General features: G+C 41.3%; 1 protein-coding gene across 1 annotated transcript in view; it reads left to right on the top strand.

The window, feature by feature from the left end:
* The window catches only part of FAT4 (FAT atypical cadherin 4), a 142070-nt gene extending 136229 nt beyond the window's left edge, over nucleotides 1-5841 (top strand). The window contains exon 17 of the mRNA XM_032186777.1: nucleotides 2615-5841. Within this exon, the coding sequence (XP_032042668.1) occupies nucleotides 2615-4485 (1871 nt within the window). The 3' untranslated portion in view covers nucleotides 4486-5841. The remainder of the gene's footprint in view (nucleotides 1-2614) is intronic.
* The last annotated feature ends 18487 nt before the right edge of the window (nucleotides 5842-24328 follow it).

The raw sequence follows: 24328 nt of genomic DNA, 5'->3' as shown, positions 1-24328 counted from the left end.
TTTACACTATATGACTTGCATCTCTGAGTAAAGCTTACTTGACGTTGATGCCCACTCATATTTCATTTCTGACATCAGAAAGCATTCAAATTTTAAAACAACATCCTTTGAAGCTTATAAATACATAACGGCACCTCATACAACTCAAGTATGTTTGCTCTTTCAGGACAGTCAATATTAATAACTTTAATCTCTGCATTAGCCATTTTTATGGAGATTTCCACAACTATTCATGAATTTACTATTCATAGTGGCTATTCTCTCATTCACGAAGTACATTTGCAGAAACTAAACTTCCCCTGACACTAATGATGCATGGAATATTTGCTCCTTTTTATTGTTTCACTCAAGTGCAGTGCTTCAAAACTGAGTAGCGGCACTTTCCTGCTCCTTGTAGATTACTTCTGAAGCATAATAGCTGATAAATTTGGTCTTAAATATTACTTTCCTGTAAACCTGGCACTGTGAATGGTATGCCAAGGACCATCCCTCAGAAATTAAGGAGAAAGAAACACGTTTCTTAAAGCAATCGCACATGTTATACCTGGGAGTATAATTTGCAGTCAAATTTGTGCATACCATTTTGTCACAGCTCTGAGAAGAGGTCAGCGTTAGGTTGTACTATACTAAAACCCTTGCAGAAAGGATTAACTCTTAGGAACACAGAGAATTATTAGGCTGGCAAAAGACTTCACACACAACTGCACAAAGGCCGGGGATGATCCATCTCTGTGGGCTCTTGCAGCACTGAAACTGCATCACCTCGGCAGGGTAGCACTACAACTAAGCTACGGGAAGTTTGGGAAAAGCTCCCTTTAGATTCAGAGGCATAGAAGTATTGCCATGAGCAGTGCCCTTCCTAGCGCTTTAAGACAGGAGGCTTAGCTGAAGCACAACAGGCAACTTCAGCTCTGAAAGGGTAAACTGGAAAGAACACAAGGGAAATCATAGCTAATGTTTTTTGTTAGCACAGCCAAGCCAGCTGTGAACAGGTTTCTCTACATGTGGATGATAAGAAGTTATAGAAATATGGGAAAATTAGAAAAGGAAAACATTCACATATATTGAATGAAGTCATTAGAGGAAATATTTGTTCAAATTCATTTGAAAGATATTAAATACTATTGGAAAAGATGTTTCCCTATAGTAACCATTTGACTTCTTGGCTTATTTACTGAAATAAGTGGAGCCATTCATTTAGCTTCAATGAAATGGGTCTATGAATTGAAAATTAATTGAGTTACTTTAATGATATATTTTTAGAAAATATAATGTTTCTGCAAAATCCAAAGATCTCATTGCATAGTATTTTGCCAAAATGGTTGCTTAATATTTTAGCAAGATAACTTTGCTCTAAGGGGAAACTACTTTGTAATAAAGATCTGAGAATGTTCTTCAGACTTCCTTTGATGAGCCTATCTGTAAGAAAGGCAAGCTATAGGCACCAAAGCATCAATTTGCATTGCAAAGCTCAAATCTAATCTGCTCAGCAAGTGACAAAGTTGAGGTTATGCGTGGGCAACTTGTTTTTACCCAAAACACATTTTTTCATTTCATTTCATAGTATGTTTTTCCTTCGTTTGAACTATATTGCCAGTTTCCAAACTTGAGGTACATATTTCCTAATCAGGCAGTAGCTCCTCCTCCTGTGCAGCTTAGATAATTTCTAAAACACAAAGCAACATTTTGAATTGTATGTAGGCTTCTGCTAACATTTGCCTGTTCTTTCAAAGCAATGGAACTGCCAAACATTTTGCAGGGCTTCTAGAAAACAAGATTCATTTGTTTCAGTTTCTTAATTGCAGGTTTTAATACATTTTGTTTATTCACATTAGAATACTTCTGTTGCTTTGAAATCTTAGCATTGAAGTTAAAAGCCTTGAGCTCTTTGAATTCTGATTTGGCAGAATTAAAAAAAAAAAAAATAAAAAATTTTGTAAGTTATAAAAGTTACATCAGAAGCTCCAGGGATGAGTAGCCTTTACCTAACCTTCTCTTGCTTAGAAGCAGATTTCAGTTCCTTTTTAATATGTACCCCCCCCCAGAACCGTCAAGTTTATGAACAAAATAGTCATTACAATCAAGAGGAAATATTTAAAGAAAGCAAGAAAACATTTCGTACACCGTACTCTAAATTATTCAACAGATTGTTAGATAGTGAAACATCTGAACAGTCCATCCTTCAGGTGAAACAAGTGGAGTTACTCCAAATTACACCAATGTCCTTAATATCACAGATATTTCTACAGTAATTACAGTGGAAGGTAAAAATGTGGGGAAGCAACCATAAGCTCAGTACACCCAAGATGCACGTGTGAAGGTAAGGAGGCTTTGTGTAGTAACTAAATGCACAATTTGCCCCACATGCTGTTTGATATAGCATCACAAAAGAAAGCTGCCACCTCCATCATGGCCTCGGGTTTTGCAATTTGTTGCCGGTGTGTTTGTTTTACCTTTTGTTCCAGGAGGTAAAACACATACTGCAAGGCTTCTAATCTGATCAATAGCAGGCTTTCCCTTTAGCATGGCATCAATGCTCAGAGTTTCTTATGCGTCTTCTGACAGTGCATGCTCAATCTCCAGATCCCAAAGTGACTGCTGCTTTCTTTCCTAGGCTTCGACGGCTGCATTTCCTACATCAAGTACGGTGAGGAGAGCCTCCCCTTCACTGGCAAGCACAGCCTCGCAACCCTCTCCAAAACAGACCCCTCGGTTAAGATTGGCTGCCGTGGCCCCAATGTCTGTGCCAGCAGTCCTTGCTGGGGTGAGCTGATGTGCATCAACCAGTGGTACGCCTACCAGTGCGTCCCGCCGGGCGCCTGCGCCTCCAACCCCTGCCAAAATGGAGGCAGCTGTGAGCCCGGGCCACACACTGGCTTCACCTGCAGCTGCCCCGAGGCCTATGCAGGGCGGAGGTGTGAGACAGTGGTGGCGTGCCTGGGGGTCTCCTGCGGCCCTGGCCATGTCTGCAGAGTGGGGCTCAGTGGTGGCCACGTGTGCCTGCCGTCCCCACACCCTGCTGAGCTGTCCCTGCCCCTCTGGGCCGTGCCGGCCATTGTGGGTAGCTGCGCAACGGTGCTGGCACTGCTGGTCCTCAGCCTCATCCTCTGCAACCAGTGCCGAGGGAAGAAGTCAAAGGCCCTGAAGGAGGAGAAGAAAACAAAGGAGAAAAAGAAAAAAGGAAGCGAGAACGTGGCATTCGATGACCCTGACAACATCCCACCCTACGGCGATGACATGACAGTCAGGAAGCAGCCCGAAGGGAACCCAAAACCCGATATCATTGAAAGGGAAAACCCCTATCTCATCTACGATGAGACCGACATCCCTCATGCCACAGAGACCATCCCCAGTGCCCCTCTGGCCTCCCCCGAGCCTGAAATTGAGCACTATGATATTGACAATGCCAGCAGCATTGCCCCCTCGGACGCCGACATCATCCAGCACTACAAGCAGTTTCGGAGCCACACGCCCAAATTCTCCATCCAGAGGCACAGCCCACTGGGCTTTGCCCGGCAGTCCCCCATGCCCCTGGGAGCCAGCAGCCTGACGTACCAGCCGTCGTACGGCCAGGGCTTGAGGACGACGTCTTTAAGCCACTCGGCCTGCCCTACTCCCAACCCCCTGTCTCGGCACAGCCCTGCGCCCTTCTCCAAGTCGTCCACTTTCTACAGGCACAGCCCAGCCAGGGAGCTGCACCTCGCCATAAGGGAAGGGAGCCCACTGGAGATGCACAACGATGTCTGCCAGCCCGGCATTTTCAACTACGCCACTCGGCTGGGGAGGAGAAGTAAGAGTCCGCAGACCATGGCGAGCCACGGCTCCCGACCAGGCAGCCGCCTGAAGCAGCCCATCGGGCAGATCCCTCTGGAGTCTGCTCCTCCGGTGGGGCTGTCCATCGAAGAGGTGGAGAGACTGAACACCCCTCGCCCCAGAAACCCCAGCATCTGCAGCGCTGACCATGGCCGGTCCTCTTCTGAGGAGGACTGCAGAAGGCCCCTGTCCCGGACGAGGAACCCGGCCGACGGCATTCCCGCACCCGAGTCCTCCTCTGACAGCGACTCCCACGAGTCCTTCACGTGCTCCGAGATGGAGTATGACAGGGATAAGCCCATAGCCTACACCTCCAGGATGCCCAAATTATCCCAGGTCAACGAGTCTGACGCAGATGACGAGGACAATTATGGTGCAAGGCTGAAGCCTCGGCGGTATCCTGGCCGCCGAGGGGAGGGAGGGCCCGTGGGGGCACAGGCGGCTGGCACCGGGGAGAGCTCCCTGCCTGTGAAGCTGGGGCAGCAGGCAGGAAGCTTCAACTGGGACAATCTCTTGAACTGGGGCCCGGGCTTCGGGCATTATGTAGATGTTTTCAAGGATTTGGCATCACTTCCTGAAAAAACAGCAGCAGCAGCAGCAGCGAGTGAAGACAGCAAAGGTGGTACAACGAAGCCTGTTTCCAAAGAGGGGGAAGCAGAACAGTATGTATAGGCTTTGTCTCCAGGTATTGCCGCAGGGCAAGGCCACGGGACACTCAGACCATTGTATGGTTGTAGGAAAGGAAAGGTCAGCATTCGCACCCCAGGCCAGTTTGGTTGGAGGAGACTTTGAAAATAATAACCATTATGCTGCTGAAAGAGACTTAAAACATTTTTAATTTAATTATGCTTGGATGAATTTATTTCTCCTGCATGCAATCTATTTGGAAACAAGATATTTGGCATGCAGCTTTTTAAAAGGGTTTCCTATTTACCATTGTTTGGTTTGTGATTCTTAAATTAATAATGCTTTGTTCTGAAAATGAACTAATTTTTTTTTTTAATCGTGAAGGATGTGCATATTGTCTCCAGCTACTAACGTGCTTTACAATGCAAAAGTATTGAGGATTTAATTTTCCTTAAGAAGTGCATGGAAGAAGGATGATGAATGAAGGAATTACAGTAGTAAGGTGTCTCAGAAAACATAGCTACCATATCCTGCAGTTGCTCACATGTAAAGATTATGGAAGAAATCAGCTTGAGTAATTGCTGGCAACAGTGCTGTAAGTCTTATTCCATACAAGAGGTGCTTGAAGCAGCTCAAGCTGGTCAGCACTTTAGGAGATATTGTTCTTTTCAGCTTGTTAATTTGTTTGGGGGCTTTTCTGTCTTCTTTTGGGGATTTTGTTTTTTATTTTTTAATTGACAAAGTTGTGTGAGAGCTTCTGAATCTCTGTAAAATATTTGGGGATGCTCAACCCTGCTCCTTGCCTGCCCCACCTCAGTGCTTCCAGTGGAAGGGCAGTGCTCAGCATATGTCAGCACAGCACAGCCAGGTCACCTGGCTCACAGCATCATAATCAAGGGGAACGAGGAAAGAAACTCCATTTCCACATCTCTTGGTCTCTCATCGTAGCTGTGCAGCTGCTGCAGCCCATGCTTCTCCCCAGATCCCATTGTCCCATCTGTACTCTGGAAAGGTAGTAGTAACACTCACCTACCTCACAGGGTTGTTGTGAGGACTAATTAGTTAACTCATCTGAAGTGCTTACACATTATAAAGCACTATAATAAGTATTATCATAATTATTATTAAAGCACTGCCTAGCCTTTGTGACCTTTGGAGTGGCATTTTCTGCATTATATGATTTTCTATGATGAAAACTTTGAAGAATTATTTATTGTATAGAAAATTACTGCACTCTAGCATTTTGGAGCAGATATGAGGGAAAACTACTTGTAGACTCATTAATGTAGCTTACTGTTTGACCCAAATTCCCTAAGGTTTTAGGATAAGTAGAACTTCACAAAGTCCTTACATCTTCATGCAGATCTGATGAACCTATCGTACTGTGTAAAAACTTCAATTTTTTTTTTTTTTTTTTTTTACCTAAGCTGTGTTTTTTATATCGATATTTTCCTATGCTGAATAGTTTTCTTACTTTCAGGGAAGGTAAGAAAAATACCTTTTTTACATTTGTTACTTATGTAACATCCATATTTTTCACATTTTGATAAAATTGTAACATACTGTATGCTTTCTACTTGTAAATGCCAATAATAGAATTAAAATATTTATTTAAAATCTTTAGTGTGTGTTATTTGAAACCTTTCATGTGTCTATTTCTCATTCCTTGATCTTCACTTTTATTAACTTTTATTACAGAAACTGGACTTTAAGAAGCAAGTTGGTGGTGTAAAATATACGTTCAGTGTTCAGCCACAGTGAAGGCAGCACAAGTATCACTGTAAAAATTAAATTAGTCCTTCTGCACAGTGGCAGCACCAGCCCAGCATGCTTCTTAAGGTACTGCCGAGTATCATAGGGTTCTTCCTCACAAAGGGGCAAGTTTTGCCAAGGGTGAGAGAAGCATTCAGTGTATCTCTTTTACATCATGAATGGCCTTGATTGGTTCAAAAAGTAGCAGGTTTCACCTTTCTCAGGGAGATGGAGAAGAGTGAGTATTGCAGCATTGTGACATTGTCAAAATATACAAAGTTTGCTTTCAGAGTTCTAAGAACATAACAAAACTGCCTTTTAGTCCATAGAGGATTATTAATAGGAACCAGTTTTATATTTGTTAATCAAGACTTCTATCTCTATTCAAACCTGAATCTTTCCAGTGAATAGTTATGAGTGTGAGAACAAGACTCTTCTGTAACAAAGCAGCAGTTGGACAATAAATAACTGCATTCCTGTATATTTATAAAAAAATAAATCAAACTTAGACAACTTGTTGGAGAATGCAAACAGTGAGGAAGTTAAGGCTACAGTACAAGCAAGAAGTGAGTTCTGAGGTTACCATTTTTATTGATGGTATTTTGTTAAAAGAATTTAGAAGACGAATAACAAGTTTTCTTATCCGTTACTTGTTTGTTTTAGAGTTTTTTGGTCATGTTGTTTTGGAACCAGCAAAGAGGAATCGATACTCTCTTTAGGTAAAAATGCTACCAACTATGTCTTGCCCCACGACAGTGAAAAGATAATGGGGCAAAGTAGCACACATTTGTATATAAGTAGTTTCTTCTGAAATAACTGAGATCCACAAATGATTTCTGAGTTTGAGAAGCTGCTGTAATTAAACATCTGTTAAAAAGCTGTATGTTTAGTTTGAATATTATCCTTTAATACAAACTATACCACATTGAAGCATTGACTTCAGTAACACATGAAAACTTTAACAAATGAAATCTTTTAAATATAACACCAAACATATTGAGAGCTACATTATTGAGAGCCACTTAAATATTCTGAGATGATCAAAAAAAATTTGTTAAGGGAAAATTATGGCCTTGCACAAAATTTTTCATACCTTTAATACAGTTTGCAGTTTATTGAGTTGCAGTGCATTCTAAATGTTGACAGAGAAAATTATAGGTTTTGCTGATGTCCTTGTTTCTCTGTTTCTGAAAAGCATAGAGATGTTTTTGATACTTAAATATATCCATTTCTGTCTCGATTCCTTCATTAAGGGAATGAGACAAAGGCTTCCAGTGAATCATGTGAAACAGTCATTCAGAACTATTCAAGTTGTAAGGAGCAAGCTGCATAATTCCCCTGCTTCATCATCCAAACTGCATGGTACTCTTTCAAAGTCTGGGACGTTATAAATCACATATCAGGAAAGGAAAACAGTCTGCACTGCTCACTTCAGTGCCCAGGAGCTTTCCAATATATCTTATGTCAGCAATGTGACTTTAATTGACTAGTCTTTCTGCAGTCAAGCAAGATTGTACTGTGGTTAAAGTTGTACTATTACTTGACTATTTGCAGGACATGGTTGATGGTTTCTGCCATCAGCTGCATAGGACAAGACCGATTAATGGATGTTGTACATACATCACTCCAGGTATAACATCTACACATTTGCATGATCAAAAAATTTGTATTAAAGCACACTTTAGAAAATATTTTAAATTTAAAATGCTGCAGTAATTTACACATTAAAAAAAAATTACAATGAGTACTGAAATATTTTTGAATATTTGAAAAATAGAATGGCTGCACTGTAAAATTAGTGTATAATGTAACTCTTACAGGTAAAGACTCCTTATATCTCCCAGTTTCTTATTTTAATCACTCTTCTAATGACTGAGTTAAATGTCAAGGAGATCATTCCTGTACTCTCTTCAGCCCTGTGTCTTTTTGAATAAAGTCCTTTCCGTGTCTCCCCATAGCTCTGAGTTTGTGTCCAGTTTCAGTGATGGAGCATGCCATGCAGCCAGCCTTTTGGGAAGCCAGGGCAGAACAGGGTACCCCTGTTGCACAGAACTGTAAGCTCCCCACCCCATGCATGGGGGACTAGGACTGTCTCCCATCACTACTCTGCATGAACTGACATGGGCTCAGGCATGGAGGTTTGCTCTGTTTTCTGCCTATAACCTCAGGGAGGAGTAGGATTAATATGTCTCTGTTCCCACTACCTATTGCTTGGCCACTAGGAGCTTACAAACTCTGGTTTCTTTCCTGTGGGATGAGGAAGGGAGCTGTGCCACTGTTCAGCTTCTTCTAGAGGGCTAGAGTTAATCTGTTATTGTCATCTCAGATGGGGATGTTTTCTCATAGTGATTAATCAGATAAAGATAGATGGGAGTATGTCACATTTACTAGGCATTCACTTGCACAGCTATGAAAGTGAAAACGCAACAGTCTTTAATAACTGTAATTTCTGGTTGGCTCCTAAATTGTTAAAAGATGTGAAATCTAGATTTGTCTGATTCAAAACTTTCAAATATTTTTCATCTGTTATACAGCTTGAAACACACAAACACACACGCACAAAAAAAAAAAAAAAAAAAAAAAAAAACACAACAGGCACAATACATTAACACGTAACATAAAGTCCCACATCCTTCTAGTGAAAACATCCCATGTCAACAAGCTGACTATGAATATGACTGCAGACTGCGGCCAACAACTCAAAAAGTATTGGTTAGCAGTGTGAAATCCAGCTGGGGATGTATTGTTTCGGCCTGTAAATAAGAAAGCTTGGGCTAGTGAGGAGTTGGAGATCTCACAGTTGCCTTCAACAAAGGAAGATGTATCCAGGTGTTCTTCAGAGGTGTAGAGCAAAAGGACTAGAGCCACAAATGGCAGAAAGGAAAATTTCTGTTGAATGATAATGAAAACTATTCTGGCACTGGAAATAGTTAGGTGCTGTGAGAGGTTGCCCAGTGATGTTGTGGCATTCCTGTCACTGGACGTACTCAGAACTTGCTTGGACAACATGCTGATGAACCTCATCCAGCATCAAGGCTGGCCTTGTTTTGGACCGTATGACCTCTAGATGTTTCTTCCAGCCTAAGCCATCCTGTGATTCCTGGTAAGTCCAGCATCTTCCAGTTCCCCTTCTGGTTGTTATAGAAAGAAGCAGGAGAGACATGCTGTGCTGGGGCACCAGCCCTTTCTTAGCACTGAAACATTTGAAGATCTGTCCATCAGAGGCACAAATAAGGAATACAAAGGGCACCTTAAGATGATCCCAGCTCTGATGCTCTTCCTCAGACAGGGAGAACAGGATTGGCCTCACTGTCCCAAATCTGCAGTTTCTCTTCTGCATTAGGAAAGTAGTGGGCAGATGGCCTTGGATTCTCATTCCTGCCTGTGCTACAAAACCAACAACAATTAACCAGTTTGATTACTGGCTGTTTTAAGTTATCCTAGTTTCACTACAGAAATTTACTGTATTTTGTACGTTTCTTCTTTGTAACATTGATCATATTTAATTTTTGCCACCCAGCTCCAACAGGAGCTGAAGTATGCCTGAGACAATAGGATGTATTGTGTGCTTTTACTGTACAGACATATAATCTCCTGTGCCACTTTAAAAGTAATGGCTTTTTTGTTGTATTGTAGATTATATTTCTTAAGCATAAAATTGAAATTATATTAGCCTTCATTGTGTTTTAAATTGTTGCCATGTAAAAACCACTTTCTTAACTGAAATCCATGAAAGACTCTAACTAATCTTTTCAATTGAAATTTGGGTGGGGGAATGAGAAAAAAAAAGAGGAATCAGAAAAAAAAAAAAAAAGAGTTCCCATGTTTTCAGTAGAACTAAGGGAAGAAGTAAGTGAACAGGTTGGTCTCTCTATGCTTTCTCCTGTAAGTGTTCCCCCTTTCATCATTTTCCTTTTCCATGTCCATATACATATTCATTCAACAATCTTCCCTCTGATCTTTAAAGTCAGTGCATTGCTCATCCCAACGTTCTCACTTTGGTTTCCTGTAAGTGGCACTTAATGAGGGTGACTGACAGTATGTGTTCAGGTTGCCAGTGATCACAGCCTTTTTTTTTTTTAAATAAAATAAATATTTTTTTTTTTTTTCTGAATATTTGGATATTTACACTCAATTTGCTTTTCCTATACTTTGTATGAACCTCACCTTCCACTAAGTCAAGCTTTGCACAATCCTTTCTGAGCTAAGTTGGATTCTTAGTCAGTTTTACAGTCTTCTCTTTTTCCAAGTGACTCCCAGGTTTCAGCATCCTGCTGTATGGGGATAGTCAGCAGAGGATAGAGTGTTTCTACATTGGAGTTTTTTATAAAGTACCTTTATCTCTGTAAAGGGCCTTCACAAAGGAAATCTGCTACAGAACCACTCTACAATTTTATGGCCATGTGCATTTCATCTAGGAGCATGTTACAAAAATAAATGAATAATATCACTGTAATAGTAGCAGGCAAGTTTCTCAACAACTTCTAAACATAGTGGGGAAGAATCTACAAAAGCAATGCCAAAAGGTTTGGCAACCTGCTAGAACAAAACCGCAGGGCATTTCAGTTGATTGCATTCTCTGCTGGGGAGAAAATATCAGCATCCATGCTTATTACTAATGATGAAAATTGCTTGACATTTAATCGGCTGATGGTGAAACACCCTCAGCAGGGACAGTGTAGAGCCAACCTGTGAGAGGTGTCTGTCAGAGCTGGCCACCTTGCAGGCCTCATCTGGGATCTTCTTCAGACCCAGAGCCTGAGGCTCTTACAAACATGCTTCATGGTTTTCAAAAGCCTTAATTCAGGGCAAGATCACGAGTAATGCTATCTTGTGCCCCAGACTCAGGCGAAAGGCTGGTTCCCAGGGGTGACTGTAGTGATTCCACATGAATGACTGAATTTTGTTACTCTAATTTGCCATTTATTGGCAGGGAGGAAAAAGGCTCTCAATCTGTTGTTCCAAGGAAGTGTTAAGTTTTGTGGGACGCAGTTTTCAGAAGTTTCCACTAACTTGGCTCCAGCTCCTTAAGCCTTTTTTCAGCTCAGCACTCATGAAGGGCTGTTTATGGCAATACCCTGTACAGTGCCTTATGCAAGTCAAACAGTGGCATGCTCTGCCTCTTCTCTGTGGCTGTTAGGGAACACACTGTGGCTTCTTGCAGCTCTACATCATCCCCTGTCTTACACAATATTCCTGTTTCTCTGCTTTCGGCACAGGGCAAAATGAGAATCCAGAAAGATGCTGTTTTTCTCTCTCACTCTTACAGTCAGAAGGCACAGCTAGTGAGAGACAGAGAGTGAGTAGAAATAGGTCCTCCTTACCATTGGTAAACAAGAATCTTACTGACAATGCATTTAAGTTTAATTTAAATCTTAGAATATTTCAGGGAGTCATCAAAAGGTGTCAACTAGAAGAAAATCAAGATAAAAGCCCCACATCCCAAAATTTATTCCAGAGTCAGAACAAATCTCAACAGCATACCAACTAAAAGCTGAAGTCCTTACAGTCTTCTGTCTTACAGTCTTCTACAGACTTCTGCCTGTGTCCCAAGGATGACAGGCACTATTGCAGATAACTCTGTGTCAACAGCTGTGTTAAAATTGTCAAAAGAAAGGGAGATAGCTCAGGGCCAAATCATAAAGCAGTAGTCACTGGAGATCAGAAACTTCAGTGTGAAAAGACGTGCCAGACTGAAAAGAATGGAGAAAGAGAGATCCAAATGGGATGGAATTTCTTTGTGTTCTCTCAGGAACCTCCACCCTCAAAGAGCAAACCCATTTCCACAGTCAGCACGCACAAGGCAACAGTTCAGGTGTGTGTGGTCAGCAACTGTTGTGTAGCCTGCAAAATATGTCGACTAAAACTAAAACTGTCTCTACAAAGACATTTCTACTCATACATACACAAGCTTGTGTGTATACATAGCAACATATGTACACATTCATGAACATGCTTTCCATATGGCAATTAATACCTTGCAAATTCCCTGGCAAGACTCCATGATTGGAAAAGGGATTAGCAACCTCTCTCCCTCCCCCCAGTAATAAAGTAAAAATAAGCCACTCTTCAGCATAAATGTGTATTCTCTTAAAATACTGGGACTTTTTCTGCATCCCATCGGAAAGGGAGCAGGGAAAATAAACAGGTCCCTGTCCTCACATTTGTTGGTTTATTTCCCCCGAGTCTTTTAAAAGCTGGAGCCTGATTTAGCAATTAGTGTTCATACTTGCACATCTCGTGCAATTAGCTAAAACAGCAAATTAGGGAATAAGAAATAAAAGTTAATATAAAAAACAAACATTAATATAAAAGAAAGCATACTGGATGAAAAATAGCCATTTTGGAGTCAATGAAAAAATGTACTTTGGTGTAATGACCAAGAATAATTCAAAATATTTAATTCATTTTAAAATACAGCTCCCTCTGAATAATGCAAGTCTTTATTAAAACACTTTGTTAAGCCTTGGCAAAGATACCATGTGACAGCTCTGTTTCATAAGAATTTCTTGTAGTTTGTAGAAAGATAACTGAGAATTGTAATAGTTTGTCTCTCTTAAAACTACTGTTGCTAAGCATACAAAAATAAAAATAAAAAACGAATAATTTTTTACATAGACTATAAAATCAGCTGGTAGAGTTTACTGCTTCCATCAGACTAGGCTGGATATTACAGAGCCACATAACATTACATGGCAGGGAATACCATTTTTATAATTATGTGGAGGTAAGGCTGATGACATCCCCCCACTTTGTAGACAGGGGTTTACAATTGGCAAGATGTTTTTAGAAAGAAAACTACGATGCTGTTTTGCCAGAGGCAGGATACTGAGTTTGAAAAAGAATGGTGAGTTTTGAAACAGAAACATGTCCTCAGCATCAGAGCACTTGGACCAGGCTCCTGTCCCAAATGCAACTGCTTGTTGAGTTATTGCCATGACAACATTCATAATTGCCTGTGAATAATTTATATTCTGCCTAATATTTATTTGCGATATATAACTGCCTACATGTTTATTTACAAAGGAGAAAATGTTTTCACGATGGGACATTGACTGACATTTTGTTCTGCACCTATTATTTTTACCAAGAAAAGCAGCAGGCAAAAGCTTTTCATCTTCTCAGTGTTCCTTTCATTCTTGCCCTTGTCCATGCTCTTCTTCAAGAGCTTTTTGTCTGAATAAGTCACTTGATCACTTAGTCACTTGAAGCACCATAGGTAGAAAACATTCTGAACAAACATTCCTGGTAACCACCAGTTATGCTTGAATCTTGTCCTCTCAATTTTGTTAGCAAATAACTTTTCAGCCTGGTCAAATCATGTGCTATTGTTGTTTGGGGCTTTTCTAATCCTGTTATATTTATGATTTGATCATTTTTTCTTTTCTAAAGTAGCTTGCAGCTTGAGTCATGCGAAAGAGGTGAGAAATATTCTCATTACTTCAACATGACTGATTTTTTTTGATTGAAGTTTTTAATTGGAGAGAAATTTTAGGTTACCTTAAATAATATGCACTTTGACTTCTTTTTCTTAGTCTTAGCAGAAATTCTGTTGTTTACTTTTTTATTATTATTGTTTATTATTACTATTTATGTATTTTTTGGAACCCACTTGGTTTTCTCAATATAATTTTTGCTCACTCGTTCCTAGCATTAAAACCTGCAGCATTATTTTTGTTAAGCTAATCTGTGGATAGCAATGCAAGTGAAACCTTTCAATACTGCTCAGCAGATTGTGGTGAAGGGGGCCCTTCTTTTTGGCTGATTTGAGTACACTTAGTGAATGATTGTATCTGACAAGTTTCTGAAGCTTTGTCAAAGTTTCCTTTGCCTTCTGATTTGGGTTGCTTCTGTTTTAATTTTAAGATGTCCCTGGATGTTTGTCACGGGAAATAAACTTGGCTGTTCATTTTAAGTTACATTCAATACTCTGAAAAAAGAAGTGGAATATGACAAGTTTGTAATTCTGTCAATTTTTCTTTTTCCATCCATGAAATGACTAGACATGTACATATCTAATTGTTCTGCTGGTGCAGTACACTATGTCCTAGATTTTTAATAGTGTTTGTCTGCAGCCAGTTTAGGAGTCTAGGCTTGGGGCTTTTTTACACTTATAAATGAACTTTATGACTTTTGTAGAGCAAAAAGAGTACTTAACCTGGCAAATGTCAGTGACAAGAGAAGAGCTGTGGTATACATAGCAATTAAGAGAACTTGTTCCATATTGTCTCATCAGCATTTCCCTGCCCTCTGTCAGTAGATGATGTCACTGTGAAAAACAAAGCAGAGAAGTCTTTAACATCTGAAAAGCAAAGGTAATAAGGAAAACTGTAGAGTTCCTTTACAACATGGATCAGGTTACAAAGCTAACACCTGCCTTTAGTAAGTGTTTCTAATTAGACCAAATAGTGCAGGTTCCTGTGTGTAACTGCCTCCTCCCATGGTTTGCTCTGAAGGCTTGGTAAAATGGGCACTTCTCCACTGAAAGCAGGGGCACTCTTCGAGGTATAGCAGCTGAAGGGCTCACTCCTGGTGGGTAGATAAGAACAACAGTACAAAGTGCCTCTCCTCCTGAGATACCAGCTGCACAAAATGTTGACTCAAATGTGTAAAGTGCCCATATTAGCAATTATCCTGGTGTAGCTCAGACACACCAAGTGTTTCTCCACTAATTAATTAGACCCATTATCCACAAATGACTGTTGGACACAGCTATTAGGCAGAGCATCAGTGTGTCAGCTGCTGCCTGTTCTCTTGTAGACACATCTCAGTGGATATAGGCTGCTGTATTTTGGAATCAACACAGCATGGGCTCAGTTGTACTTCTGAAGCAGTGAGTCAGAAAAGATGCAATCTGGCAACAGGTGAGCTCACAAGCAAGCAGAGAAGCAGCACATCAGGGGAAATCTGTGCCTTTCAAACCCACGTGCTGACACACGTGGTAATTGCAGGGTTGGACAAGATGCTCCAGCCTCTTAAAAAGGCAGCTGACTTGGCAAAGGCACAGTGCCCACGTTTGCAAAGGCTCGTTTACCTTCCCCCACTACTGCCAAATGTTTAGTGTGTTAATTACGCTCTCTGTTGCTATAAAGGTATAGTGGAGCTTGTCTAGCAGCTTTTTCAAATTGGATCTCACCAAAATGTACCATTGTGTTTCTGCAGATCTGTGTTTCATGTAACTTATCTCTGTTCAAGGGCTTATTTTATTTTGTTTTAAAAGTTGATGCTAATGCCTGAGCTGATTTATATCCACTACATGTCTGGTCCTTGTCTCAGTGGGAAGATGGCAATAAGAAGTTGTTCTTGACAAGGCAAGTCGAAAGATTTCCAAAGTTACAAATGAAAATGAATTCACAAGTTACACGCATCAGTGGTCCACAAATGTTATCATTTTTCACTGAGTGGGAAGGGGGTTATAAAGATGAAGGACTTATTTTGAGTTACATGTACGCTATGCTACACGTCTGTTGATTATGTAGCATGACAATAACCCTGAGCCTCAGCTCTGGGCCTGATGTCTGGCATGTGATATTTGATGTCTGGTAATGCTCCCATTGCTTCACAACATCCACTGCAGTGGCTCTTTCTTCTCACACGTATAAGGAAGAGATTAATCCTCCCCACCCCCTTACCCTATATTTTATACACCTACAGCTGCAGGACATCTGCTGAGACAGAAGATTCTACATAAATAAGATGTTAATGTAAAAAATGTTATTTACATTACCTAAAACAAGAGCTGTTAGGGAAATGTCTAAGAGCCTGTGTATCTTCCTTGTGACGGCTGGGTGGAGGTTCCTAAACAAAAAGCAGCAGGCAACCTAGTATTTTCAAGGGGTCCTTTACATTTGTTGCAAACTCTAAGAGTTCTGTGGAAAGAAAATCTTTTCAGGTTCTTTTCCACAGTCCTTTCCGGTCTTAATTGCTCTACTGTGCTTTCCTTGCTTCTTGCTCTGGTGGGATCTTTCCTCTGCTTACTGAGGCTTAACAAATTTATTGGGAAGGTCACACACAACTTCCAGAGGACATCGCATGCCAGACCAAACACACATGGAAGATAGAAATACTTGTCCATCTTGGAAAGGCACCAGGGCTCAGCTTCTACCCTGAGCATTTTCTTTTGCTTTTCTTGCTTCTAGACCCAATGTGATGTGGCCATATTCAGCTGTTGCACTGAACTGGATTTTCTTTAGTCTTTTTACTTGACCCCAGCTAGAGTCTTGTGATCATGATGTACATTCAAGGACTTTGGCTATAGAGCCTAACAGGCACAAACTGGAACAGAGGAGGTTCCCCTTGACTATCAGGAAGCACTTCTTTACTGCGGAGGTGATGAAGCACTGGCACTGGTTTCCCATAGAGGTTGTGGAGTCTCCCTCCTTGGAAACCCCCCCTCAAAACCTGCCTGGACATGGTCCTGGGCAGCTTGGTTGTGTGACCCTGCTTGACCATGGGAATCAGACCAGATGACTTCCTGAGGTCCCTTCCAACTTCAGCCAAACCCATTTTCAGAAGACACAGATAACATGAACAACCATCACAACAAAGTTATGCAACCCCCATGGCCAGCAAAAAGATCTCTGCCAATTTCCTGGCTACAAGATCACTAAAAGCAAAAATGTATGTGTGTTCACAGCCAGCACCAAGAGTCAAGGGCATGAAACAGTGAGCAGTTCTGTGCTGTCACAGCAGCAGATTCAGCAGAACACCATCTTCTTCTCCGTGTTGCAGGAAAACACATCAAAGTGACCTAAATATTCATCATCCCTCTTTCTTGATTATAATGATCTCATATCTAGACACGGGTGACACGCAAGGGGCTGTCTATTGATAATTATCACTTTTGTTAGCAAGAAAGCAGTCTCCAAGTTTGCCAGACATTAGCACTGATACAGCAAAGGCAGCCAGCAGGGGAAAACATGCCGTGTCAGCAGTGTAACACGAAAAAATCAAGCCCTCAAATTATTTGTGGTTGGATGTTTGCTCCATGACTCTTTTGTCACTCAGCCGCCCTTCTCTTCTTCATGTGTTTGTTTTTTTTTTTCTTTTTCCCTTCTAACTACTTTGACACATTCTCCTCTCTATACATCACTGGAGATTGCTGTCCTGGGAGCTGCTGTGGTAGGATGATGCGTTCTTTCCTCTTTCTTTCTGATTTCTGACACTTGTAGCAACCCAGAGTGTTCCTGAGAATCAGTGATCACCCTCTTATCCCTGACATCCCTTTGCCTGGGGATGCAAGCTAGCCCTCCAAATCTACTTGGAAAGGCACCAGGGCTCAGAATTAAAGAAAATAAGCACATGCAAGTCTCCTCCTGGTGTGGTAGGATATGAGGGTCTGGTGGGGGTGTTTTCTTACTTATACAGTCTGATCGTTTCTGAAGTATTTCACTCCCAAATGTTTAGACCATTAAACTTCCATGAGGTATTCAAGGTGTTTCTTTTTTTTTTTTTTTTTGTTTAGTTGTTTTTTTGACAGAGCCCAGCCATCAGTTATCTAGAGCTTCTGTGGTGCTTTTGAGCCAGATTGGTGAAGAGAGGCAGGTTTGTTCTCCTGGGAGCCACAGCAGACCAGGGAGTTTGCTGCTGGATATAACCTTGGTGACTGGAACAGAGCAAGAAGAAAAGCAGAGGGGAAGGGGTGCTTCTTCAGGGTAAGGCAGGCAAACTGCCTGACTCAGACAGTCACAGAGATGCACACCCATTCACACATACACAGCCCTCCAATGGATCATGTTCATAGAAATCAGAGGTGCATGCACAGGACACTGTCATATACACAAGTTTAGGATCTTAGAGGTGCTCCTGAGGATAATAAGTATGTCCACAAAGATTCATAGGCTGAAATGGAAACACAGCATATTATTCTTGGTTTAGTGGCAGAATGCAGCTTTAAGCACTGAAACTTTTTTTTTTTTTTTTTCTTTTAAGTCATGGATAAAAATGCTGCATTAGCCTTCACAAATATATCCAGTGAGTTAGATTTTCCCTGGGCCAGAGGGATTTTAAGTCAAGAAAGTCAAGAACAAAGAGAGAAATCTACATAGTCTGTGTTTTACACCTAAATGCTCTGGTCACCCACTAACCAAAAATGCTGAAAAGGCTAAGTAAATGAATTCATCTGATGCAGAACCGCATGAAAGGCTGTCTTAAGGAGCTCCCCACTGCAGACTTGCCACTCTCTGTTTTTTCCCCTAAGGACACCAGCTGTGGTTTATCCTCTCCTCTCCTCCTTTCCCCACTTAAAAAGTGCTACATTCGAGCTCAAATCTCTGTTCCAAGAGCAAAGGGAATCATTAGTTACCGACACTTAAAAATTATTAGATCTTCCTCATCTGAACCTCATCTCAGTAATATATTGGGAGGATGTACCACTGTTTTCCAGAGCAAATCTCATCTAAAAGAACTAAGGCTATAAGTGTCCTATAGGGACGCTTTTCTGCTTTCTTCTTAATACCATATAATTCTCCAACTGTTCTCCAAATTCCAGATATAGGCAGTGATACGTGGGCAGCATTTAGGCCCACTTCCTAGCTCCACAGTCTGCAAAGAACAGAGGTAATTGATCTGCACTTTGTTGTTCAGTCTTTCCTGGCTTTGGATGACTTTTTCCACTTGTTCATACTGTGTTTCTTTTAGTGGTTTATGTGATCTGTATATGGCTGATCAATTATAGCTAGAAGCTGTAAATCTGTGGGAAAAACCCCCAGAGAAAATGCAGCACTTAGCACAGTGCTGATGGAGGCACACCCAAACAGACTTTTAACCCTCTCTTCTCCACAGAAAATCCCCCGGTATGTTCAGCATTGCTTGACTAGGCAATGACTGTTCCCCACTACTCCCCTTACTAATTAAGGGAAGATTTATCAAGCTTCATTGATGCTAAGAGGGGTTAGAGCTGCATGGATGTATGTGAATTTTGAGAGAGTATGGTCGTTTCTGAAGGACTGATACCACATACATTAACTTTGCTGCTTGTGTCAAGGCACCTAAGGCTTTGGGAAGAACTCTCTGATGTGCTGTGGGAATAATGCAGGTCATAATAAGAGCCATTCAGCGACTCATACCACTGAGTACAGTGGTTTCTCTGGTGTCCATGTTCAGTGCTGTTAACCACAAAATGTAGCATTTGTATTGTCCACTTTTTGAGATTTTTAGCTGAGAGAGCTGTTATGTTCAGCTAGTGAAATCTATCCCTGGTTTGAAGGGACAGTTCTTCAGACAGCAAATAGAGACCATCAAAAAAAACAGTTGCTCAGATTTGAATGTTTTTGTTGAAGCCAGTCTCAGGTCTCCAGTTTACCCACATGGTTCCTGACTCCTCAGAGTTCCTGACTCCAAGAGGATTACCTTTCAGCCTGTCAGAGTAGCCCCACTTTACCCTGTGCTCTTCTCTCATGGCCCCTAAATAGCATTACATAAAGCAGGGCCATTCAGTGTCCTACAAGTCATATATTTCCTTGAACAAACTTCTTTCTATAGCAAAATTTATCCAGAATCTAGTGATTCCAAAATATGGAGTTATTAGAACACAATTTTATTTTGGTTTCATAAGAAAGGGGAAACAGTAGAGCGTTGTCAAAGTGACTTATTGCTATAACTGCTGTTGGAAGGTCCTACTGGCATTTATACTTTGAATGAGTTCATTGAAATAAAGATAGACTTCTTATGGATTAACTGGGAGCAAAAACTTTATCTTAGAATAGCAAAAAATAGCAACAGCATTCTTGCTATCTGCACATTGTCTTTACAAGAAAGGTTATCTTTGTGTTGCTGGGTGGTTCCTTCATTGGAGAAGAAGGGTTGTTTTTAATACTCAATGATAAAAAGACCTTGAAAAAATAAATAAGCTTGCTGGGATTGGAGGGGCCTGCCCTCAGTAAAGCATTGTGTTTCTAAAGCTTTACTCTTTCAACAGCCCAGCTCTGGAGTCATGACTGTGTATGTTTATTATTGTATTATCATTGTATATATTGCCAGTCTGACCAGTAAAACTTTACCAGCATCATTCCAGAAAATGCTAGTGAAAGAAAACAGTAATGAACCGTCCAAAACAGTACTTGCTGAAGCTATTTCCATCTGTCAAGGAAATAGCAAGCTGCAGTGAGCTTGCTCATATGGTCCTTCTCTTTTCCCTTTTTCCATTTTGCTCTGTGCTTTTCTCTTCTTCTGCCATTTATTTTCTACCCATGTGGTGTATACTGGCATCACACCAAACCACAGAATATTTGGTTGCATTTTTCGGTGGAAGGAAGAGCTAAAACCTCATCCCAAATTCACCATAAGACTTGATAAGGGTCTGAGATGGTAGCAGGGATGGGAACAGAAACTCGAGAGCAATTGCTTTCAAATTCCCAGCAGTCAGGCCACCTCTGAGAATGCATAAAATAGCTGCCCTGATTTAATCATTTACAGTACCTTCAGCACAGTTTCTGTATGGCCTGTCAGCCTGAAAGACACATGCAAAACACCCCTGTGGTTCTGGACTGATGCTGCACTGCTCAGTGAGAAGTCTTCCCTTTGCCTCCCTACCTTCCTTGCAGTTTTCTAGGCTGTAAGGCCTTTTTTTTTTTTTTTTTGCATCCTTTTGCTTTCCTTCTTGATGAATTACAGACAGATCCCAGGCTGGTCCAAGCACAGACCCAGTGAAGGCACCTTGAATTTCTACAGCTCAAATCTTGAAATGCAAGCAAGGATAAAAACATCCTGCCCCGAACGTGTCCACCTGCTTTCCAAGGACAGGGACAGTGCTTTCCCCATACATGTCTCCAGCCCATGTGGCACTTGTTGCAGGCTGCAGACTCCAGCAGTTGCTCTGCTGGAGTGACCAGGCCAGACTAGGCTAGGCTAGGCCACTGGGAGTGGGCCCACTTGGGTGCTCTGGGTGATGCAGGATGCAGAGGGGGAGACAAGCACCAGCTGGCTTGGGTGCTCCACCCCAGGCTGCTACTTCATAAGAAAAACTATGCCTTAACAGAAGGCAGTAATCAGCAGAAAATAAGGATGAGGGGGAACTCAGACTGAGTTTTAAATTAGTTTTAAATTAGTGGAACTCCATTGGCTTGGCCAGAGTTGTTTCTGATTTGCACAGAGATAACCAATATCAGAATCAGATGCCAGATGTATGAAAACCCATTGTGCTTACAGCTATGTGGCAGTCCTGCAGAAATGGGCCTGGTGGCATTTCATGGTGCTGGGCCGTACGGGCCATGGCATCCCACATGCCCTGCTGGCATCTCGGGTATCACCCTGAGGCTTGCCATGCTTTCTTTGCAGAGGTAAGGAGAAGCCATTAGCGGAATTACTCTGTGCTTTGAGAGGCTGCCTCTCTGCAAGGAAAAGTGCTTGTTCAGTCAAATGCAGCTTGCTGATAAATAGTTTATGATGGTGCTGAAGGCTGGTGTTGCCATGATTGTTTATACTGTGCTATAGCATAGCTGCTACAGACAGACTGCACTGCCGGACCTTCAAGGCTTATTTCTCAAAATGAAATGTTCACTCAGCAGCCGAGCTTGTTTGGGGAATTAATAACATTTAAAGTGACAGAGGCTTAGTGTCTCCCTATGACTTTTCTTTCAGTGCCCTTGACACTGCAGAGATTCATTGGCTTCTTTCAGTCAGTGCCAGTTAACTACAGCCTAGCGTTACTGAGGTTTGCTGTTCCTCAACTTTTTGTGCAGTGCTTCAGTCACACTGATTGCATTTTATTTGGATAGGAAACCAGCTGAGCCTGGAAGAGGCTGAGTGGCTGAAAGTAAAGCAAGCCAGAGTATCACAACAAGCCAGGCACATGTAGTCCACTCCCAAATGTATGGGCTCTCTCCTGACAGACCGATATTCTGAGCATGAGCTTTGCTCAGAAGCACATTTGTACTTCTGTGGTACTGGGTGGCTCAGGCTGCTGTACCTCAGTCGTGCACCAAGGTAACCAAGAGCAGGATCCAGTCTGTGAATTGAACTTAACAGCAAAACCAAAATAAAGCCATAGTGGAGTCATTAACTTCATTCAAAATGCTTAGTGTGTTGTGAGTAAAAGAAGCCGTTCTGCTTCTGTGCTGATTCAATATTGTCAGAAGAAATAAACCTCTTTGAAGGAAATTAGAAGTGATATGTTTAAAAAAAAAAAAAAAAAAAGATTTTTTTTATTCTGAAGAGCTGATTGTTTGTTTTTAATAGGTGAACATGTTATAAAGAAATATATATATATTTACATATCTGTCTGTACATTCTCTACTGCCCTAGGTTTGCTTCTCAGACATTTGTAGTAATTTAAGGATCCAGCATTATTGAAATACAGCAAGAAAAATTGTTCTAGTGCCTTTCCCAAAAGAAAAGGGTCTTAAAATTAGCAGAAATCCTTCATGAACATGTATTCCAAAACTTACCTTTTAAGGAAGTTTGTGATGATTCAGATAAGACTGGAAAGAATATACCAGCTTTCAGGCATTATCCATTTCTATAAACAAACGTAACACCAAAACTTGTGATAAATTACTCAAGAGTTTACCAAATGCACTGCAATACATTTGGATGCTGTACCGGTGTTTTCTGCACTTTGGACCTGATAAAGGAGGTGGGGGAAAATTAGGATGTGCTGCACTGATTTTGTGGTCTGAGCCATAGTTACCCATTTTAGTGTATGCCATTGTGTTTCAACAGCAGAGCCTAACCACAGGGCTGTGATTCACCTGGGAAAACAGAGTTTGTTTACAGTGACGTTTTGGGTAGCCTTAAAGCTGCCTTTCTCCAGCCCCAGCTGCATGAGCTCACTGACAGCCAGCCCCAGCATTTGCATTACAGCTGGTCACCGTATGTGTCCTGACCCTCCAGCGGATCCCGAATTTGACTTAGTCCTGCTTTTCCTTCTAAACTTGTCTGTGTCAATCAAAATTAGAGATGTGAAACATAGTATAATGATATTATAGCATTAGAAGAATAAAAAAAAGCAGGAAATTGGAGCTAGGGTTTGGTCTAATTTTTCCTGGCAGAGGGGCTCTTTGTTTGGGGGGGATTACAGATGGACTGGGACAACAGCTCCTTATGTCTTCAATATTGCCGTAGTTCCAGGCTTGAGCAAAAAAAAACACTCAGACTTACAGTTTTCAATTTAGTGTGCTGATGAACATGAGGTTAATGATGACCTTAAAATCTTTTTTTTTAAGCTTATGTTCAGTTCAGACTTAGTGGTCTTACTCTCTGATTTGTGAGGGAGGAAGGATTATGACTGTGTCTGGAGGCAGTGAAACCTTCCAAGAGGGCCACTCTTGCAAGGTGTGCCTATATGTTAAACCTTAGCATTGCAGGGCCATCCCTGCATGTAAGGTGCCCAACATGTCTCCGACTACAGCTCTAAAGGCAAAATACTCAGTAAAGTATCTGGCTGCTGGATGCAAATAGTCATATTCTGCTAGAATATTCTGCAAAGAAGAGAAAAAGTCCCAAGATTTCAGGGGCTCTTCAAAGGCTATGCCAGCACATTAACTGCTATTGCTGTTTTGGTCTTCACAGAAGGAGCTTTAAGGAAAACAGGCAGAGGAGAAAAGTGCAGAAGAGACAACCTGTCAATAGTTCAAATGCTCCTAGCTCTTACACAATGCATATAGTGCCAACTGCCTCTCTTGTTCCCAAGCTAGCTCATTACTTTTGAAGTTTTGCATGGATCAGTGTAAAAAAGAGCTTTCTATAAGAAGCAAGCCTAATAAAAGTAATTCTTTATGGTTTAGCACTTAATTGCGGTTGAACACTTCACTTTCAAACAGGAAAAAAATAAATATTGTAACATGTTGGGGAAAACAGAAGTGCATCTTACATCAAATTGAGTAAGAGTCACTCAAATATATACGTAGATTTGGGAACATATTTTTCTGGCAATTTATAGTCAATTTGTCAATCACTGACTGAGGGTTTCTGTGTTTGTCAGCTTCAAATGGGCTGAGATCACACTGGAGCTTACTTACTGGTGAGTAGACTCAGGTTGACTGAGTCTACTGTCCTGTCCTAGAATCACAGAATCATCTATGTTGGAAGAGACATCCAAGATCACCGAGTCCAGCCTCTGATCTAACACTAACAAGTTCTCCACTAAACCATATCACTAAGCTCTACACCTAAATGTCTTTTAAAGACCTCCAGGGAT

The sequence above is a fragment of the Aythya fuligula genome, chromosome 4 (assembly GCF_009819795.1).
Source record: "Aythya fuligula isolate bAytFul2 chromosome 4, bAytFul2.pri, whole genome shotgun sequence".
In the NCBI taxonomy this organism is placed as follows: Eukaryota; Metazoa; Chordata; class Aves; order Anseriformes; family Anatidae; genus Aythya; species Aythya fuligula.
This window is presented reverse-complemented; position numbering and strand designations above follow the sequence as displayed.